This window comes from Gouania willdenowi, chromosome 12 (assembly GCF_900634775.1).
Source record: "Gouania willdenowi chromosome 12, fGouWil2.1, whole genome shotgun sequence".
Lineage (NCBI taxonomy): Eukaryota > Metazoa > Chordata > Actinopteri > Blenniiformes > Gobiesocidae > Gouania > Gouania willdenowi.
Window position 1 is genome coordinate 12782054 of NC_041055.1, and position 19813 is coordinate 12801866.

At 39.3% G+C, this 19813-nt stretch overlaps 1 protein-coding gene across 5 annotated transcripts in view; it reads right to left on the reverse strand.

The window, feature by feature from the left end:
- Window positions 1-19813, reverse strand: part of tbc1d13 (TBC1 domain family, member 13) — a 62938-nt gene that overhangs the window by 19129 nt on the left and 23996 nt on the right. For all 5 annotated transcript variants that reach the window (XM_028462455.1, XM_028462458.1, XM_028462457.1 and 2 more), the window contains one exon: window positions 10334-10395. Coding sequence is in view for 1 of the 5 variants with exons in the window: in XM_028462454.1 (XP_028318255.1) it covers window positions 10334-10395 (62 nt within the window). In the remaining 4 variants the exon portion in view is untranslated. The remainder of the gene's footprint in view (window positions 1-10333; window positions 10396-19813) is intronic.

Here is a 19813-nt window from a genome sequence, read left to right on the forward strand (position 1 = left end):
CACAATGAACTTGTGTTCTTCTCAAACCTGGCTGCCCCTCCCTTTTCCATACATAGTTATCTCTCCTATACACATGACCAAACCATCTCAGCCTCGTCGCTCTCACTTTTACGAGCAGTCTCTCCAATAGGCTCATTTCTAATTGTGCACAAGAGACTAAAGACTAAAAGTGGTTATTGTGAATGTGTACATCAACCTGTGCCGTCAGGATGATGTTTTAAAGGCCTTATTAGGGCCAGAGCACGTGAAGCAAAGCTGCGTGAAGGCCCTATTGTTTCTGTACGGATTCTTATTATTATTATTAGGCCCAGAGCACCAAAGGTGGTGTCATTGCCCTATTTCAGTACAGATGATTTTTGTTATTATTCTTTTTCTGACACTTAGATTTGTGTCAGAAAAGGATTACTATTGCAACAACACATCATCAGTAGGGTAAAACTAACCGGTCTCATGACGGTCTAGTGAAATTTAATAAAATTGGCAGGAGAGTATAGTTTGCTGAAAAATGTACTGTGTAGTTTTTTGATGCGCCACCTAGCGTTTCCCAACAGGAAGCTTGCAATTTTGAATTTAGAGGGCCAAACTTTTTCAAATATTGGCCAAACCACATTGGCACACATTTATCAACTCAAATTTGCATACATTTTTAAAAGTGCAAATTTTGGAATAACTCAGCCAAAACTCATTCAATCAAAACCCCAAATCATGTGCATAACAGGGAACGCGTTCTGCATTTAATGACTTAAGTTACGCGTCAAGTTTTACTACCCCCTGGTGGTGATAGAAAAGCACTTCTTCCATTCCACTATACATTGTGTTGACAGTTTTTAACACATTCTTCTCAAATGTGTTCAGAAATGCTCTGGACAAGTGGATGATCATTTGTCTGGAAGATGATCAGTTTCCGCAAAATGTACTTCCTGTGGCAAAGCGTAATTTTCCAAAAAACGAAATGTCTCCGTTGGTGTACTTAGACTTGTTTGCAAGTGAAGAAGCCTGCCATGCATGTTAAGGGTACCAAAACTTCAAATGTCTTAACATTTTTGTAATTACATTTTCAAAATTGGCTCGCCCTGTTAGAGCCCGATATGTAACAACGACCCGACATGTAACAATACCCGAATTGTTATTAACAAAAGTAAATTGTTAATTTACTTTTGTTAACTCGTCAATAATGTAAAAAAAAAAGTGCAGAGCCCGAAATGTAATCTAAAAAGAATGTAACAAGAAACTGAGACCAAAATGTAACAACTTTTTGCCCAAATGCTAACAACTTGTTACAATTTGGGTTTGTTATTACATTATGGGGCAGGCAAAATATTTTCCCCCTATAGTGTAATAATTTTATTACATCATAGAGTGAGTCAATGATTTATGGATTAAAGGGCTTATTGCCCTTGGTTTGTGTGTGTGTGTATATATGATTAAAGCCTTTTGGAGAACACAGATTTACATAATCTTCACATTTTTGGTAACTTTTTTTTTTTCTTACTAGTAATACAAATAGTGTAATAATTGTATTACATTATATATATAATATATATATAATGTATATTAACCAATTCAACAAATAACTTTTAGCTTTAAGCTAAAGCTGTAACAAAGCAACAAAACCAAACTTTAGCTTTACTTCACTAAATTTGGCCGTCAGAGACTTCTACATTTTAAAATTATATATATAGTATATTATATATATATATATATATATATATATATATATATATATATATATATATATATATATACAACAGGAGAACCGGAGAAGTCTTTCGTGGGTGTTGGTTTTAGTTTATAATTACACCGGATGGAAAACAAAAACCCAGTTGTGTGGAAATTGTGAAAGAAAGAGCTTGCAGATCACCAGAGCTCTGAAACTACCACCTTAATGCTAAATATGTTGCGGTGAGCACAGACAGCGAGCACGGACACTCGGACAAGGCTAGCTGCAACATGCTCCGAGCAGGCAGCTTTGAGTGTTGCCAATCCACACTGGATGAAGATGACATGAAGGACAGATGAACAAACTCACTAGATAAATGATTGTAGTGGACAGTCCACGACTCTCAGTGGTAGAGAATGTGGGGCTAGAAGCGGTACTACAGGGAGCATCATCTGACCTGACTTATGGACTGCTATGCAAAAAGACAATTTTAAACTAAATTTATCAGCTTCATCAGTTGTAGGGAGACCATACATTCGGTTATACCCGGACATGTCCACTTTTGTGGTCATGTCTGGGCCGTCCTGGCGGATTTTACAAATTCAATGAATGTACGGATTTCCCAAGTACCCCTATATGGCAAGCCCTTTTAACATTTAATAAGTATGGCGGACATGTAGCAATTTAGTTTTCACTAGTGGAAATTACATTTGAACATGTTCAAAATGTAATTTTGACATGTTGAAATGTTAATTCAAGATATCTGTAAAGCCATTTTCACACGTAACAAATATATTTCAACATGTCAAAATGTCATTTCGACATGTAGAAACTGAATTACAGATATCTGCAATTATATTTTTACATGTAGATTACAGATATCTGCAATGTGAGAACAATTGCAGATATCTGCAATTCAATTGTTACATGTAACAATTGAATTGTAGATATCATGAATTAGAATTGCCACATGTCAAAATTGAATTGCAGATATCTGCAATTACATTTTTACATGTAACAATTGAATTGCAGATATCTGCAATTCAATTTGAATGGAAGTCAATGGCACATTGTTAGATGTAAAAATGTAATTGCAGATATCTGCAATACAATTGTTACATGTAACAATTGAGTTGTAGATATCATGAATTAGAATTGCCACATGTCAAAATTGAATTGCAGATATCTGCAATTACATTTTTACATGTAACAATTGAATTGCAGATATCTGCAATTGAATTTCAGATATCTTATTAAATGTTAAAAGGGCTTGCCATAACCCCTAGCATATTGTGGAGAACACACAACTTTAAAAGACTGTAACTTCCCTAATATTTGTTCTGTTGGGGAAATTTTTACCAGTTTCTAAAAGCTAATGAGTTTTTCTTTACAGCCAATGTCATAAGGTACTTTTAACACGTGACAGAATTATTAAAGAGTAACTAAACCCCTGCTTTCTTCTGACCTGCTACTAGGGGGTAAATTTTAAAAATGCCTTGATTATGGGAATTATTCCTGAAGCAAGTCAGATAGCCCACAGCGCTGGCAGTGACACCTGAACTGTGATCTACTACAATCACAGACGCACACAATCCCGAGGTGAAGTCACTCACGCACACACAAGCCCATAGACATTATATCACTCACATTCAAACAGCCCCTACTCAGCCATGAGCACCGAAACACCACCACACACACACACACATAAACCCTTAAGACGCACACTCAACGACAGAAAGTACATGCACAAAAAGGCCCTCATTTATCAACCGGTCGTACATTCAGATCTGAGCGTAACGATGTGCGTTCAACCAAATTCACGCAAGCTCTGGTATTAATCAATTCAATGATTGTACGCTACAATCAGATCTCACGTTAGGTCTGACCTTGTGTAGGCAAACCAGAGTGTGTTTTTTTGTTTCATTGATTTAAAATTAAAATTAAATCTGGTTCTGTTTATTAACATGTTAAATTCAGCTGCTGCATTTATCAACACCCGATCATTGGTGCACTGGGATTGGTCAAATAGGAATGTTTCATAAGTTTCACATTGGTCCGGTCGTATGACACAATGTGCACACACATTTGCACCCGTTTTCACGCAATGGAAATAAATGAGAGCCAATGTGTCAGTACATACACACAAAGCTTGATGAACCCTCTGATAAGAGCAGAATCTGCATTGATTGACAATGCTCACTGAGGGCTGGATTGGAGGAAACCCTCCTCCCAACAGTGACAATAACGCACGATGGTCCAAATAACAAAAAATAATTCTGTCTCAGTCAATACCAGAATTGAATTGTAATAGCCGGCGTCTCAATACGCAAAATTAAAATACTTTTACTAAAATGTTAAAAGTTGGACTATGATCAATCAACAGCGCTACTACATATGTATTCAGGAGAAAAAAATGGGTTTGGGGTTTAGTTACTCTTTAAAGATCCTGCTTTGTGAGAAGAGAGGGAAGAACTAAAGTCCAAGAGAGATTAAAAGAAGCCAAATGATGGTGGAATTAATTGAAAAACACACCTGCTGATGAAGGCTTGAAAACAAAGGAGGAACGGTAGAATAAACTTTGCCTATAGGAAGTTAAAGTACAAAAACTTGAATTTCTGGATAAATAAATGCTGTTCTGCTTTTGTTTAACAAATCTTTAGATTCCACCCTCATTCTCATTCACTCACACATAGTCTAGCGCCAGGTAGACCTGCCAATACTGTATTATGTTTTTCTGTAGTCTGTGCCTTCCCATCACCCTTCTCTGTCTTAGCTGTTTCAGGTGTCTTGACTCTGAGTTGGTAGTTTCTGATCTGTGGTTTACAGCTCAACTAGGACAGTCTGATGTTCTATCTCTCTACTATTTTCTGTTCTCCTATTTCTGTCCACTAACCTCAACCAGTCGAAGCAGATGGCTGCCACCTCTGAGCCTGGTTCTGCTGGAGATTTCTTCCCGTTAAAAGGGAGTTTTCCTCCCCACTGTCGCTGATGCATGTTCATGTGAATTTTATATTTTGATAAGCGCTACGAGATGACTATTGTTGAAATTTGCAGTATAAAAGTTGTGAATTGTGTACATTTATGTTATGTTAAGCAGTGAATACACCATACTTTGCATGTACTGTGTGTGTGTGTGTCACTTTCAGTTTTCCTTTTGAAGATGTTCAATGTAATGACAATATGTAACTTCTTTTATTTCTTTTTCTTTAATTACATGGAAAGTGGACACGTCTCCATGTAACCATGAGCTGACCCACCATAGTTTCCATCATCTGGTCTACACCTCATCACCTCTCCATCTCCACAAACAACAGACAGAACAAAACTCAGAGTCAGCATGGGACCTTTCACAGTTATTCATTGAAGTGTATATTTAATTATTATTTAATATTTTGTAAGTTTTTTGTTATAGCTTTAATTTCTTGGAGGCGATGTTTCTCATTGTCTCGATGATTGAGAGATTTTAAGAAGCTACAGTATATATGATGTTTTTAGGACAGATTGTTCTAATGCATATAATAAAGACGAATGACTGGAGTCACCACAGATTTCAGATTATTTTTATATTCAGATGTCTTTGTTGGAAAGAGAGAAAATAATTGTTAAAACCCTATGGGCGATAAGTTATTATCTCCTATAATGTAATTTGCTGTCACGGATACCCGTGACAGCAAGAAAACGCAGAGTACTTAGAGTATGTCGAGGTCGGCCAAAGTGTTCTCTTTTTTTAAAGATCTAAATATGGCCACCCTATTCAGTTTATTTCATGCCACAGATATTCTAACTATTTTTTACTGTTTAGTTTCTACTTCTTTGGAATGTACTGTACTGTGCTGTTTTTTATTTGAATACACAAAAACATTTCTTTTTAGAAAGTGTGCAAAAAAATCCAGAAAAGCATGAATAAAGCTTACTTAAATTTAAGTGCTTTGTAAACAATGTAATCATAAATTTTTTTTATTCATGTTGCACATTATGTTAGCACTCAATGATGATAATAAACAAAATTTTGCTGTTTAAGCTTATTTATTGTTTTCATTTCAACAATACAATCACAATATTTAATAATATTTCAAATTACGTTAACACGGTAAAATCCGTAACTATTTCGGTTATCTTGCTAACAGACAGACAGACAAACAGATAAACGCTGGTGAAAACTTCCTCCAGGAGGCGGAGGTAATAATGAATAAATGGGGTAGGGTGTCTTCTAGACACAAGCAAAGTAGATGCCACAAGGCGTATTACTGCTCCCCACTGGTCTTTATTGGAACAACTAGATCCTCCCATACGTTCCAGTGTCATGCAGGAATTGCAGCACAGCCTTAAAAATAATCTGGTGGTTCTCTTTATGACCAAATAAAGAAACAATAGAAAAAGAACCTCCACTCCTAATCCACACTTGCTTGCAAATAGATGCTGCCTTTCTCTCGGTGTCTTTTTCCTTATTTTCGGTGTATTTCTGTGGCAGCGTTACAGCGACACATAGAGGCCTGGTATGTTTACTACAGCGTTTTCCGCCTTTTTCTGTGGACGCACACATAATTACCCATTTTAGGGGAAAGCATTTTAATTTTGTCTACGTGTGGACTTTGTTTTTTCTGTTTGCGTGTCGTTTGGTTTGTATTTCATAAAATTGATCTCTGCACATCATTGTCCTGTAGCATCAATTTATCACTAAAATTAATCATACCTTTTTAAGAGCTAAATATAGGATTATGCTGTGGACAGAGACAAAGGAAGATGAGCCAATGACCCAATAATAATAAGCTTCCAGTTTTAACTTATTCAAAGCATAAGCAAGGCTTTATTTGTAATCATGACTTTCATTCTAATGACTGATAGGTGTATCATTCTGAGTTTATCTAAGCTTTGTTTTTTTTTCTAAAATGGAGATTTATAAACGTGATAATACAATCATACCTTTTACTATATATATATATATATAACTTCTCAAAAACACAACTTTGGTATCTCTTTATTGTAACAATATTTCAATGACAGCATCAGTGAACATGTTTTTGGGTCACATCACTGATTTGTAAAATATTCACATGAAGCTTCTCTGATGGTGTGTGCAGTGGTTGTTGCATGGGGACAACATTAGTGCAGCCCTGCAAATCATTTCTGTCCTGTTGAGTGTCTTTATAGACCGGAACAATTCCAGACTCAGCCCCTGCACCAGCGACTGAGATCTAGCTGTAATACAGATAGATCTCCGGCTGGATTTCCAGGCTAGTGTCTTTATATCAAGACTTAATAACAATCTGAAATCAGTGGTGACTTAAGTCAGTCATCTTTATAAGGGCCCGAGTACCAAAGTGGTGCAAAGGCCCTATTGTTCCTGTTCTTTTTTTTATATTCTATTTCTGACACTTTAGATATTTGAGGCCATTCTTGTGCATGAATAGTTTGGTGAAAAATTTAACATGTAGTTTTTCATACAATTTCAGGACTCAATAGCACCACCTAGAGTTTGTAACTCTTAACTCGTTTGAACTAGCTGGATAGCATTCAGCAGGTATATGCATTGACCGTGACTAGCAAAAATGTAATAACCTAAATTTAACAGAAAGTCTTTTTGGAATTTGCGGGCAACATTTGGCACTTTTTCCAACCGCACCATCTTTATAAGCAAACTCCTCAGAGAGTGTTCATAATTTCCATTTGAAATAGTTGCTTAAAACAGAACTAAGTAACTTTCGCTTAGCGCTCCCCCTAAAGGTCCCTTTGTTTAAGTCTGTCGTAAAAACTCAGCACCCCCGAGCAGCTCCTGCCGCTTCAGCGAGACGGGCAGGCTTCCTAAATGTACCAGGGCAAAATTAAAGCGTTTAATCTTGAATAAGCCTACACTGAGTGAATTTATCCTTTAGTAACTCAGTAAGTTGACCGTTTGTACCGTAAACACTGCGCTGTTTATGATAAGTGAAGTGATCAGCCAATTGTTCACTTTGGCTGAACAATTGGCTGATCGTGTGCGTGTGTGTCTGCTGCGCAGACACACACGCACACGGGGGCTCCTGGTAATGACATCACTGGAGCGATGAAGTGACAAAAAAGCACCACTGTGTTAAAAAAAAAAGCACCACTGTGTTCAAGCGACTCATCACGGGCGATTGAAGTGAATGCATGTGAACGGTGAACGCACCATTAGTTTGTGTATTGGGCTGCCGTCTTGCCACCGGGTCGAAGGCAGGAAAGTTGCAAGTGCTGTTTTCTGGCCAGAGGCAGTAGGGAGAGATGGAAAGACCTACCAATCACCCCATAAACACTTGTATTACCCTCACAGGGACTATGAAAAGGATTTATTAAGGTGTAAAAGTTGCTTAGTTCTGCTTTAAACGGTGAGTTTTTCCCATATTGCCAGGCCTACAGGGGGTACTAAAGTTTCATCAATTTTAAAACTGGAATTTTTTGTATAACTCATTGTCAAGTCAATAGGTCTTGAATGTATTTCTATATCTCACAGTGTGGGCGTAGCAAGCCTTCAACACTGGTCGAGATCGCCATTTTAAACCCTGAAACAGTAAATATGCTATATCTTTGCTGTACATGGTCTTCTCGATCTGAAACTTCATACAAATTATCACAGTACTACTGTACAACTAACACAACTGACTGTAGACAGTGCCATCTACGAGATGATTTTTTTTACAAAGTTTCAAAAATTCATAAAAAATCATAGTAAGGTCAGAGGAGGCTCAACCCTCTGACATTTCATACACTGCAACCTATGGTTTACAAAGAATTCTGTCTAACTTTTACAGATATGTCACACGTGTTTGTTCTTGGCCAATACAGGAAAGACACCAATGTACATGCTTATAGCCCTGATTAATAGCTTACCAACAACATTTAAATGGTCGAGATCAGTTGAATTTCTATGAATATTTTACAAAACCAAATATCTTTGTGATCACCTTTTGTCATCTTAAGCATGACTAAAAAGCATTTCATCTCCTCAGTGATTTGTTAAATTGATATGAGGTTTTAAAATGTTGTTATTTAGGGACTTGACCCTAATATAGCAAAGTTTGGTCAAAATATTCCCAGCGGTTATGCTGTTGTGCTACATTTTTCACAGGTAATGCGTGTGTGACAGATCATTCACTCCTCCTCACCCTGGTCCTTGGTGTCAGATTACATACAGAAATGCCTTCACACACACAGCTACATAGAGAATTAAAGCTACTGTATTTAGAATCATGAGACGCTCCATGCTCCACCCTCTCCTCCCTATTTCGAATCATATCCTCCTTTACCGGTATCCTCGTGAACACGCACATCTGTGGAGCTCTTAGCGACTTTTTTCTTAATGGAGACTAGTGACAAATGTAGGGACTTTATCTTGTGTTATTGAAGAGTTTTCTGATGTTTTAGAGACATGAAAGCATGTATCATTCGCTGCTGTGAGGACAGTAGGAGGCTCACAGCGGCTCCTCTGCCTCCTGATCCCAGCTGCAGAGCAGATAGACACACTTTACGTCCAGACTGTAAATGAATTGCACATGTTCTTTCCACCTTGGATTTGTTTCTCTTAGTTTTACAAGCGATTTATCCCATCTGTTATTACTCTCTCTCTGACTCGATATGTTTGCGCGGCAACCAGACCTCATGCTGTACGGAATGAAGTTTGACTTTGAATGTGGCCAGTAAGAAGGAGTCGCCTCGTGCCTCAACGTGTGCTGCAGGTGCATGGGCCGGTTATCACTGCTTGCAGGTTTAATTATGCATGGGGGGGGACTCCTGCTGTAAGCTTGGAATGGTCTGAGCCGGCAGTATGAGTTAAAGAGTGCATCAAAAACAAGCAGCTCTGTAACTGACAGGGTTTTTGCTGTCATTTTGGAGCAAATTAAAAAGTGTGCGATCAACACAAACCGAAACTGATAAAGTTGTTAAAATTATCAGGTCTTCTCATCTCCACCCATTCAGCCTGAGTTCAGGACTATACCAATGTGAAAGCAGCCTAAGAAGGGCATACACTTGTTCAATCTGACTGCATGTCTTTGGGTGGGTGAAATATATGAGTTGTGCAACCACCAAACACTGCAGCCAAAACAGTTTCAAACAAATTACATAATGAAGCCAATTTTTGAGGCTACACAATTTTGGCACTTGGTGCCAATGTGAAAAAAGAATTGAAAAGGCATTAATTTTTCAACTACACTAAAAACAAACAGCCAATGAACTACAATTATCTCAATGAGTTACTCTGACAAATATAATGCAGTTTCAAAGAAACCAGCATAACATGTAACAAATAATAAACCATTCACACTTTGAGCATGACAAAAGAAATAGATTTTCTGAGTAAAGATCTACATAATTACATTTTACAGGTACTAACTCACTACAATATTTCACACAAGCATTCAACTAAATCATCTCCTCCACTCTTGCTGCTAACTGTAACGCATCTGAGTTTTTTTGTTTTGTTTTTTACGTTGCACTATATAAAATTGACGTATTATTATTATTAATATTTTGTTTGAACAGTGATATTATATTCAAACCAGTAAGTAAATAAGTAACCAAATCAGTTCAGAATGACTTGGCGAGAGTATTTAATTAAACTAAACATCAAAATAATTGTTAAAATGAAGATCAATTTGTGCTTTGGTTAATTGCTGTATTTTAGATCTCACAACCCCCTAACAGAATGGGGACACTCACCTCTGCTTTTTGAGGAAAGTCTCCCATAATGTCTGATCCAGAGGAAGGTAGTTTAGAAGGATCTGAAAACACAAAAGTCATGACACGTTGATGAGGTGCACTTGGCTCTGGAAACACCAGGTCAAAGACATGTATGATATCTCTAGCAGTTTACAGCCTTTATTACAAGATGTATAGTTGATAATCATTAATCCACTTTTATACATGTTCGTGAAATGGCGTTTTTTATTGGAATGGATTATGATTCATCAGTGGATGCGAACCAGGCTGCACCCAGTCATACACACTGAGTTACCCCGGGGTGAAATGAAAGGACTGTTTTAAGCACTGAAACCTAAATATACAATTATGTGAAAACCCAATGAAATGACAGCTCTCACAATAGTTACTATTTAAAAGCACTAAAGGTTCTGTTATCATCCAGAATGTTATCATCATCCCCACCCTGACCCCCCTTCAGACTTTCTTCCTTTATTTCTAAAACAGCAGACGATGCAGCACTATGTGGTCTACTTTCCCCTAGTTTAGCATTCAATCTGCAATTTCAATTGCTTAAAGCTGCAGTATGTAAGTTTTTTGGCTTCATTTGGTAAAAAATCCATAGTCACCTTTAAGAATATTGTAATCCAAAGTGTTCTGATAGGAAACAGGACTTCTGCAGGTTCTCTTGGCCCTGTATAAGAGGTTTAGAAATCCAAGAGTGCAATGCAAACTTTCAGCCCAGCTCCATGACCTGTTTTGGGGTGTTAAGATTGGCTGTTCAACTAAAGTCGATGTACGTTCACATCCTCTGTAGTAACGTACAATGTAGACATTCCAGCAGGAGAAGTATCCTTTGTGGCATTAGGTGCAATGGTTAAACAGCAAAGCAAGCGGAAAAAGGAAGACCAACGTGCCGACGCAACAGTCTAAAGTCCCAAACATACTCAGGCAGAACGGACTCATGGAGGTCTGCTGTGAGAACAGATGGGATGCATTGCATGTCAACCACAGAGAAGTATATCAAAGGTGGAGAGAACAGAGAACAGATGGAATTCATTTTGCAGTCTGGATACAGAGTTGTGTGGGTCACTGTGCTCTGTGCGGCAGCATAGATCACTGCTTTGTGCGGCTCACAGCCGCTGCTCAGGAAGGTAACTAGAGAGTGATACGAGCTTTCATGTCATTCTCTAAAACACCAAAAAACCCTTCAATATCACAAGATAAAGTCACTACATTTGTCACTAGTGTCAAAGTCATTAAGAGCTCTACAGTTGTGCGTGTTCACAAGGATAACAGTAAAGGACGATAGGTTTCGAAACAGGGAGGGGGGGCATGGTTTCTATACAAGTCTATTCTACATACTGCAGCTTTAATGACTGCTTTAATTACTTTCTAGTGCGCTCTGCTATTAGTATGCTTGTCAAAAGCCGGATGACTTAAGTTTTGAGTACCTTTGTATTCCCAACAGGGTGGGATATTCAGAGCATAGACTCAACTATAGTTTAGACACAGTCTGGTGTTCCCAGACTGACCACTTAATTACCTTTACTGAGGTGGTGCAATAGTGAGCCATATAAAGGCTGATAAAAAGTTCAACATTAGAAACCATTGCGATTAGGAGAAAACTTCTTTTTTCCCATTTTTTCTTTCACTTTGTCTGCACATGCCGCCGAAGGTCAACACTACATGAAGTGCAAACTTTTAACGACAGCAATTCATGTTTTGTTATTGCAATTAAATTGATAAATTCATTTTATTTCATAATAGTGACCATCACCAGCCCTCCCTAAGGAAGGGGAGGAAACACTTCATTAAAGGGAGAACATTAAAAGAGAGTGCAGTGTTACACCTAGATAGGGGGAAGGGAACAGGGAAATGGGAGTCAGGGTGGGAAAATGGAAGGGGTGGGGAAGAGTCAACTGTTTTAAAGTGAGAATGAAATGTGATGTCATAGTTGTGCATATTGGACTCTATTCTCCCATATGCATAAGTCAAAAAAGCCGTGTAACTGCGCTATTCTCCCCCTGTACTTAAGTCAGTCAATACGCACCTCCATCCCAGTTACACAGGGTGAAGCAGTGCGCTTTATCATTTTCACGGATTTCAATGACATTTACAAGCGTTGGGAAAATCCATGTTCTGTGATATCTACACAGTTATTATTATTGTTATAGTTTTCAGCCAAAAAACTGCACATTGCAGTAAAACACATGGCTATTTAAGCAGCTATTGTGATTTTGAGTCTGACAAACGCTGCTTCAGGGTGTGTTTATGACATCAGCAGCGGAGTCTGTCATCTGTTTCAAACACTCACTGGAGTGTTAAGATGCTAAGTCACTTTCTTGTCATCATCACCCCTTCTAATCACAGGAATAGTTATTTTAAGATGATAATCATTTGTTTTGTCCTACCGCTGCATCGCATTGGATCACAAACAAGTCAGATCATGTCAAAGGCAATATGTGGCAATAAAATGGCTACTAAAAAAGGAACTAATTGTCAGTAATCACACTGCGCAACTGCTTATCTATATACTGAACGTAAATATATTATCTGTGAATATTTTTAGAGCTCCCCCTGCTGACTGGCTGCTATATAGACCATAAGCGTCCTCAATGATAACGGATGGGATGTTAGTCAAACTAGTCACATAATTTTTTTCAAAACCTAAACTCTGCTGTAATCATTAGTTATTATCACCCTACATTGTGTTCAAGTGCTCATTTTTCTGTGAAGTTTGTTTTTAAATAAGTTATTGGAGGTTGAAAAACGGGATTTGACATAATATATGACAATGATTGACAGCCTCGGATCTTGCGTAGCTCTATTTGTGAATAGCATAAGCAGTTACATCGTGAAGGAAAGCCAAGATGCCATTAAACTTTTCCATTCAGTTTTTTCGTCTTTTTTGAGCTACTCGTACTAGTACTAACCTCTATGATCTGGGGCATCATTTATAAACGCTACGTACGTACAAAAAAAACGTACGCCACATATAAGCAAAGTTTGGGATTTATAAAAAAAAAACCTGATGAGATGATGTGCGCACCTCCACGGCAGCTCTGACCCTGGCGTACGCACAAAATAATGAGAAACAGGAAACTCCGACGTCAATAGGAGAGAGATTAAATTAAAGACAGCTCTGTGAAATTAACATAATTTGTGTGAAAAAATTAAACACATTGAACATTTCACAACACATATTATATGAAGGATGCATTTGCAAAAACGGAGGAGGATCATTGCGCAAAATTGCCTATCAATTGGCTGCAACATCTGTAGCTGTTATTAAAATGAACACACTCTAATGCGTAAAGACACACAGTGGCTTATCTGGTACTGCACACCAAGGGGAGAAAATCTTCAAAGACCAGCAAGATCTGTAGCCAGGACCCCCCCCCCCCCCCGTGAGGACAAGGTGCTGCAGGACGATCAAGCTTCTGCAGAGTTTAATCCCATGTTTTTGGCGCATATTTAGTGCATCTGTGTGTATCCCCCACCTCCGTTACACAGAGGGTATGCCCAATCCCCACTGATCCACCAGCTTTTTTGTGAGGCTGAGCTCCGGTGCTCTTTCCTCCACCTGTTGAACAGACGCTGAGAGTTATCCACATTTTCTCCTCCGCTTTTATGTGTGATCGTTTATTTTTCACCTGTCAAAGTCTGATGAGGCAATGCAATGCGATCTGCCTTTCTTTTTTTTTCATTCCTAATGTTCACTGTGTCACCAAATGACGCTCTCCTGCGTGTGTCCACCTCAACAATTAATACATCCACCTCACATTGAGTGAAATTTGTTTTATTTGCTCGATTTCCCCCTCGGTCCGCCGTGAAATTTTTATTAATGAATATTCATTCAGGGCGTTCACCTGACCTTTTATGGGCACCAAATGGGCGGAGCAAGGTGTTTCTTCACGTGCGCCAACCTTCGAGTTAATTGTGATTTATAAACAGAAACAGGCGTGGGACGTACGTGTGCCCTCGTTTATAAATCTTAAAAAAAAGATTTGTACGCACTTCCTGGTTTTTAGCTTACACCAACTGAAGTGTGCAACTGAAGGCACACTTTTATAAATGAGGCCCCTGATCATCTGAACAAGACATTGGTAGAATTTCCAGTGGGAAATATACTGAAGTTCGTGGTGTAGCTGGACTGCGTAACTCATCAGGGCAGTACGCTAAATGGGCGGGGGCATGTTACCAGGGCTCCTCCCGCCGGATCCTACAGTGCAGACTCAAATGACGTCAAATTTGCAAGATGGAAGCGCCCCAAGCGCTTCAAGAACGTTGCGTGGGAACAGTTACAGTGCACGGCCACTGGGTGTGAAAAAGTGTTTGCCCCTTCCTAATTTCTTACATTTTTGCATGTTTTCCACAGTTAAATGTTTCAGATCAAACAAATTTAAACATTAGTCAAAGATAACACAAGTAAACACAAAATGCAGTTTTTAAATGAAGGGTTTTAATAATGAGGAAGAAAAAATCCAAAGCTACATGGCCCTGTGTGAAAAAGTAAATGGACTTGGTAAATGGACTTGATTTTATATAGCGCTTTATCACCACACTGAAGCAGTCTCAAAGCGCTTTACATATCAGCTCATTCACCCATTCGCTCTCACATTCACACACCAGTGGGACAGGACTGCCATGCAAGGCGCTAGTCGACCACTGGGAGCAACTTAGGGTTCAGTGTCTTGCCCAAGGACACTTCGACACATAGTCAGGTAATGGGATCGAACCCCCAACCTCTCGATCAGAAGACGACCCACTACCACCTGAGCCACGGTCGCCCTCCTGTTAAAACACACAGTGGGGCAAAAAAGTATTGAGTCAGCGAACACTCCTTCGTTACCCGGTCGGTGTGTTTGGGATCATTGTCTTGCTAAAAGACCCAGCCATGTTTCATCTTCAATGACCTTGCTGATGGAAGGAGGTTTTCACTCAAAATCTCACGATACATGGCCCCATTCATTCTTTCCTTTACACAGATCAGTCGTCCTGGTCCCTTTGCAGAGAAACAGTCCCAAAGCATGATGTTACCACCCCCATGCTTTATAGTAGGTATGGTGTTCTTTCTCCTCCAAACACGACAAGTTGAGTTTTTACCAAAAAGTTGTATTTTGGTTTCATCTGACCATATGACATTTGCTCAACCCTCCTCTGGATCATCCAGAGGAGGGTCTCTAGCAAACTTCAGACGGGCCCGGACATGTGCTGGCTTAAGCAGTTGGACACGTCTGGCACTGCAGGATTTGAGTCCCTGGCGGCGTAGTGTGTTACTGATGGTAGCCTTTGTTACTTTGGTCCCAGCTCTCTGCAGGACATTCACTAGGTTCTTGTGATCATTTGAACTCCACGGGGTGAGATCTTGTACCAGATCGAGGGAGATTATCAGCGGTCTTGTATGTCTTCCATTTACTAATAATTGCGCCCATGTTATGGTTAGTTCTGTGCAGTGCCCTCCCACTTGTGTGTGTTTGTTTTTGTCTGCTCCTCCGATGTGTCTTCCTCTGTGGTTTCCTGCAATCAGCGGCAGGTCTGGCAGCCAGGTTCTCCTCATCAGCTCATCAACCTCCAGTGCATAAAGACCAGACTCTACCTCCACTCAGTGCCGGATTATTATCTATCCCAGTGGTATCAAACTCTCAGATCTTGGCTCTCAGTGAAAGTATTCTTCCCCATGGTCTTTATTCTCACCTCCTCGTGTCTCCTTATTCTCCAGCATTCAGCGATACTCACCTCCTGCCTGCCCGCCTGCCTGCCTGCTACTCTTCTGCTCCACACTCACCTCACATGTTTTGGGACTTCAGGATTGTGACGGGGATCTCCACTCACCTCACCGCTCACTGAAGAAGGAAAGACTCTGCACATTTACATCACTTGTGAATTAAATCACTTGTTCACTGTTAACTGTCTCTGTGTCGTGCGTCTGGGTCCAAAACATTATACACGCCGTGTGTATCACAACATCCCACAGTTGATTTCTTCACACCAAGCTGCTTACCTTTTTTGCATATTCAGTCTTCGCAGCCTAGTGCCCGTCTACAATTTTGTTTCTGGTGTCCTTTGACAATTCTTTGGTCTTGTAACAGTGGAGTTTGGAGTGTGACTGTTTGAAGACAGGTGTCCTTTATACTGATAACAAGTTCAAACAGGTGCCATTAATACAGGTAATGAGTGGAGGACAGAGGAGCCTCTTAAAGAAGAAGTTACAGGTCTGTGAAAGCCAGAAATCTTGTGTGTTTGTAGGTGACCAAATATGATATTTTACCGAGGGATTTACCAATTAATTCATTATAAATCCTACAATGTGATTTTCTGGATTTTTTTTTCTAATTTTGTCTCTCATAGTTGAGGTATACCTATGATGGAAATTACAGGCCTCTCAGATCTTTTTAAGTGGGAGTACTTGCACAATTGGTGGCTGACTAAATACTTTTTTGCCCCACTGTAACTGTGGTTGATCACACCTGAGTTCAATTTCTGTAGCCACACCCAGGCCTGATTACTGCACACCTGTTTTCAATCTAGAAATAACTTAAACAGGACCTACCTGACAAAGTAAAGTAGACCAAAAGATCCTCAAAAGCTATAGACATCATGCCAAAATCCAAAGACATTCAAAAACCATTATAAAGTGAAATTTTCATACCGCCCCTTTAATTAAACTCTCCCTTGTCCCAAAGTGCTCACAAGCGGTCAGCACTCCCAGCTGCAGATCAGAGTACAAATGAAACCCACACCACTCCGCATCCAGACTTTCACCACCTTGGATATGCTTGTCCAAGTTTTGCATGCAATTTATTCCATTTGTTATCGCTCTCCCTCTGACACCCATGCGTGGCATGGACATACGCTTTGAGTCGGTGCAACCCTCCGCGGAGTTTGTTCCGCCCTAGTAAGTTTGAGAATGTAGACGTTTCTCCACGTTGTTCTTCTATTTTTTGGTTGCTTTGCTGTGTAAGCTGTTTTGCATAACGCCCCTGATGCAGCACTTCATTTGTTAAAAGATCTCTGATTGGCTGTAAAAGAGTGTCAAGCTCCTTGTTTTCTAAAACTTTAATACAGAGACAAGAGAAGGCACAGAGTTCCAGATGTCCTCTCAGAAAACTTTGAATTACAATATTCTGAAAGGTCATTATAGATTTTGGACCAAATGACGCCAAAAAATTTACATACTGCAGCTTTAATTGTTGAAAAATGGGAGAGTAGTTAAAGCTGCTGGGAACCATTCTTAACATTTTTTAAACTGTAGCTGTATTTCATCCAAAAGTTGCTCTTATCCACTGCTGATGCCAACGTGCCTTCAAAAGGAATGTCAAAGTGACCTTCCTGATGTTTTCACTATTGATTGAAAGATGTGCCAAAAACAATGGCAGATGTTTATATTGTGGCATTCCATGGAAAAAAGCCAAATAGGGTCAAATTTTAATGTCATGCGAGTGACGGCATATCACAAAAACACCATATACAAACATGAGCTTTATGGAAATTCTGATTTAATTTCCCAGCAGGAGTTTGCACCTGCCCACACTGCCAAAAGTACCAAAAGCTGGTTCAATGACCATGGTGTTACTGTGCTTGATTGGCCTGAACCCGATAGAGAATCTATTGGGTATTGTCAAGAGGAAATTGAGAGACACCATCCCCCAACAATGCAGACGACCTGAAGGCTGCCATCAAAGCAACCTGGGTTTCCATTACGCCTGAGCAGTGCCACAGGTTGATCACCTCCATGCCACGTCACAACCACTGACTTAGATGGTCTAAGCCTCTCAGCTAAAAATAAACTAAAGAATCTTGGGGTGATCTTTGATGAAGCCATGTCACTCAATCATCACTCAAGGCAGCTGATTAAAAACTACTACTTCTAGCTGCGCAATATCGCTAAGCTCAGGCCCATGGTGTCTAAGGGCAAGCTTGAAATGATTATTCATGCTTCTGTGTCCTTGCAGCTAGACTACTGCAACAGCCTGTTCACCAGTCTCAACAATAAAGAGTTGGCACACCTCTAGGATGTCCAAAACTCAGCAGCAGGCTACTGACCAGCACCAACACGAGGTCCCATATTACACCCGTTATGTTGTGTGTCCACTTCAAAACTTTGGTGCATGATCAGGCTCCTGTCTACAACGCTGACCTAATCAAGCCCTACAGCTCAGGTCGAAGTCTGAGGTCGTCTGGACAGAACCTGCCAGAAACTGTTTTAAAACTCGGGGAGACCGATTGTTCAAAGCCACATTGTTCAAAGCCAAGCCATTGCAACAAACTTCTTTCAGACCTGTGCTCTCTGGATGTGGATGCCTTCAAAAAGCACCTAAAAACCTACTTGTTTCAGCAAGCATTCTTGTCCAACCTGACCTAGCATTGTGTTTTGTTATTCTTTATACCATTTACTTAATTACATGCTCTTACTTACTTATTTTACTACTGTGAAGCACAGACTATTGTCTGTGAGACGAGCTATACAAATACATTTTATTTACGCCTCTGAGAGCTATGGCGAGGCAGAAGCTTTCATCGGCAGCCACTGCTCAGATGAGTAACTAGAGTGATACGTGCGTTCACATCAGAAAACTCTTACAGCTGGGTAAGTTTCCTGAGTCAGCTTGATTTCGATTATTAGGATTTTGAATCAATTAATCATGCTTTGATTTGATTTCGATTCAGTATTGATTTATTTTTCAAATTTTACTTGGATATTATACAGATTATCAGAGGTAAAGCTGTTACTATGAATCCTCTACTTTGTGAATTATTAAAAATACCAATATTTATGTAGAAAAATCACTACAATGCAGTCAGAAATATAAAAGTTTTTTTTTATTTTCTGTTTGGTCCATAAACAATAAAAAAGACAAAGATATATGCAGTGTTACACAAACAATACTGGTTATAGCTAGTTAATGAAATAATAACTATTACTTCAATTTAAGTAAACAAACATCGAAGAGAACAGTGTTCCCGGAACACTGAGAAAAACAAATGCTTATTAATGCAAAGTTTGTAAACTCAACTTGAACTATTAACTCAACTGTTTATAGTTGAATGCCTTTTGAGTTAAAAAAAAAAAAAAAAAGATTAGCTATTAGATTAGCATTGCAGCAAAGTGCACATATAATAAAAATCCATTGCCTCTTAAAAGTGAAAAAATAATGGTACTAAAAGAAAACTTAAATTTCTGTCAGACAGTACAACTTAGTTGGGAATTGTGAGATTCTTGTTCAGAAACAGCAGCTCTTTGTGGTGGCTTGCAGTGAGGCAGCTCCTTTTTGTGGTGACATTATCACCAGTACTTTTTTTTGTCCCTGGGATACTAAGGTATCACTTTGCTAGAAGAGCCAAAAGAGGATACTCGCTTTCATGCGACTTCCAACAGGTGCAAAGGTTGTCCTTCAGCCCAGCAGGTTTCATTGCCCTGTACCTTCTAATTTAATCTGCAGCTCTCTCTGCTGATGTTTTGTGTGTCTGACTGTTCTTTTGGTGAGTAGACTGCCA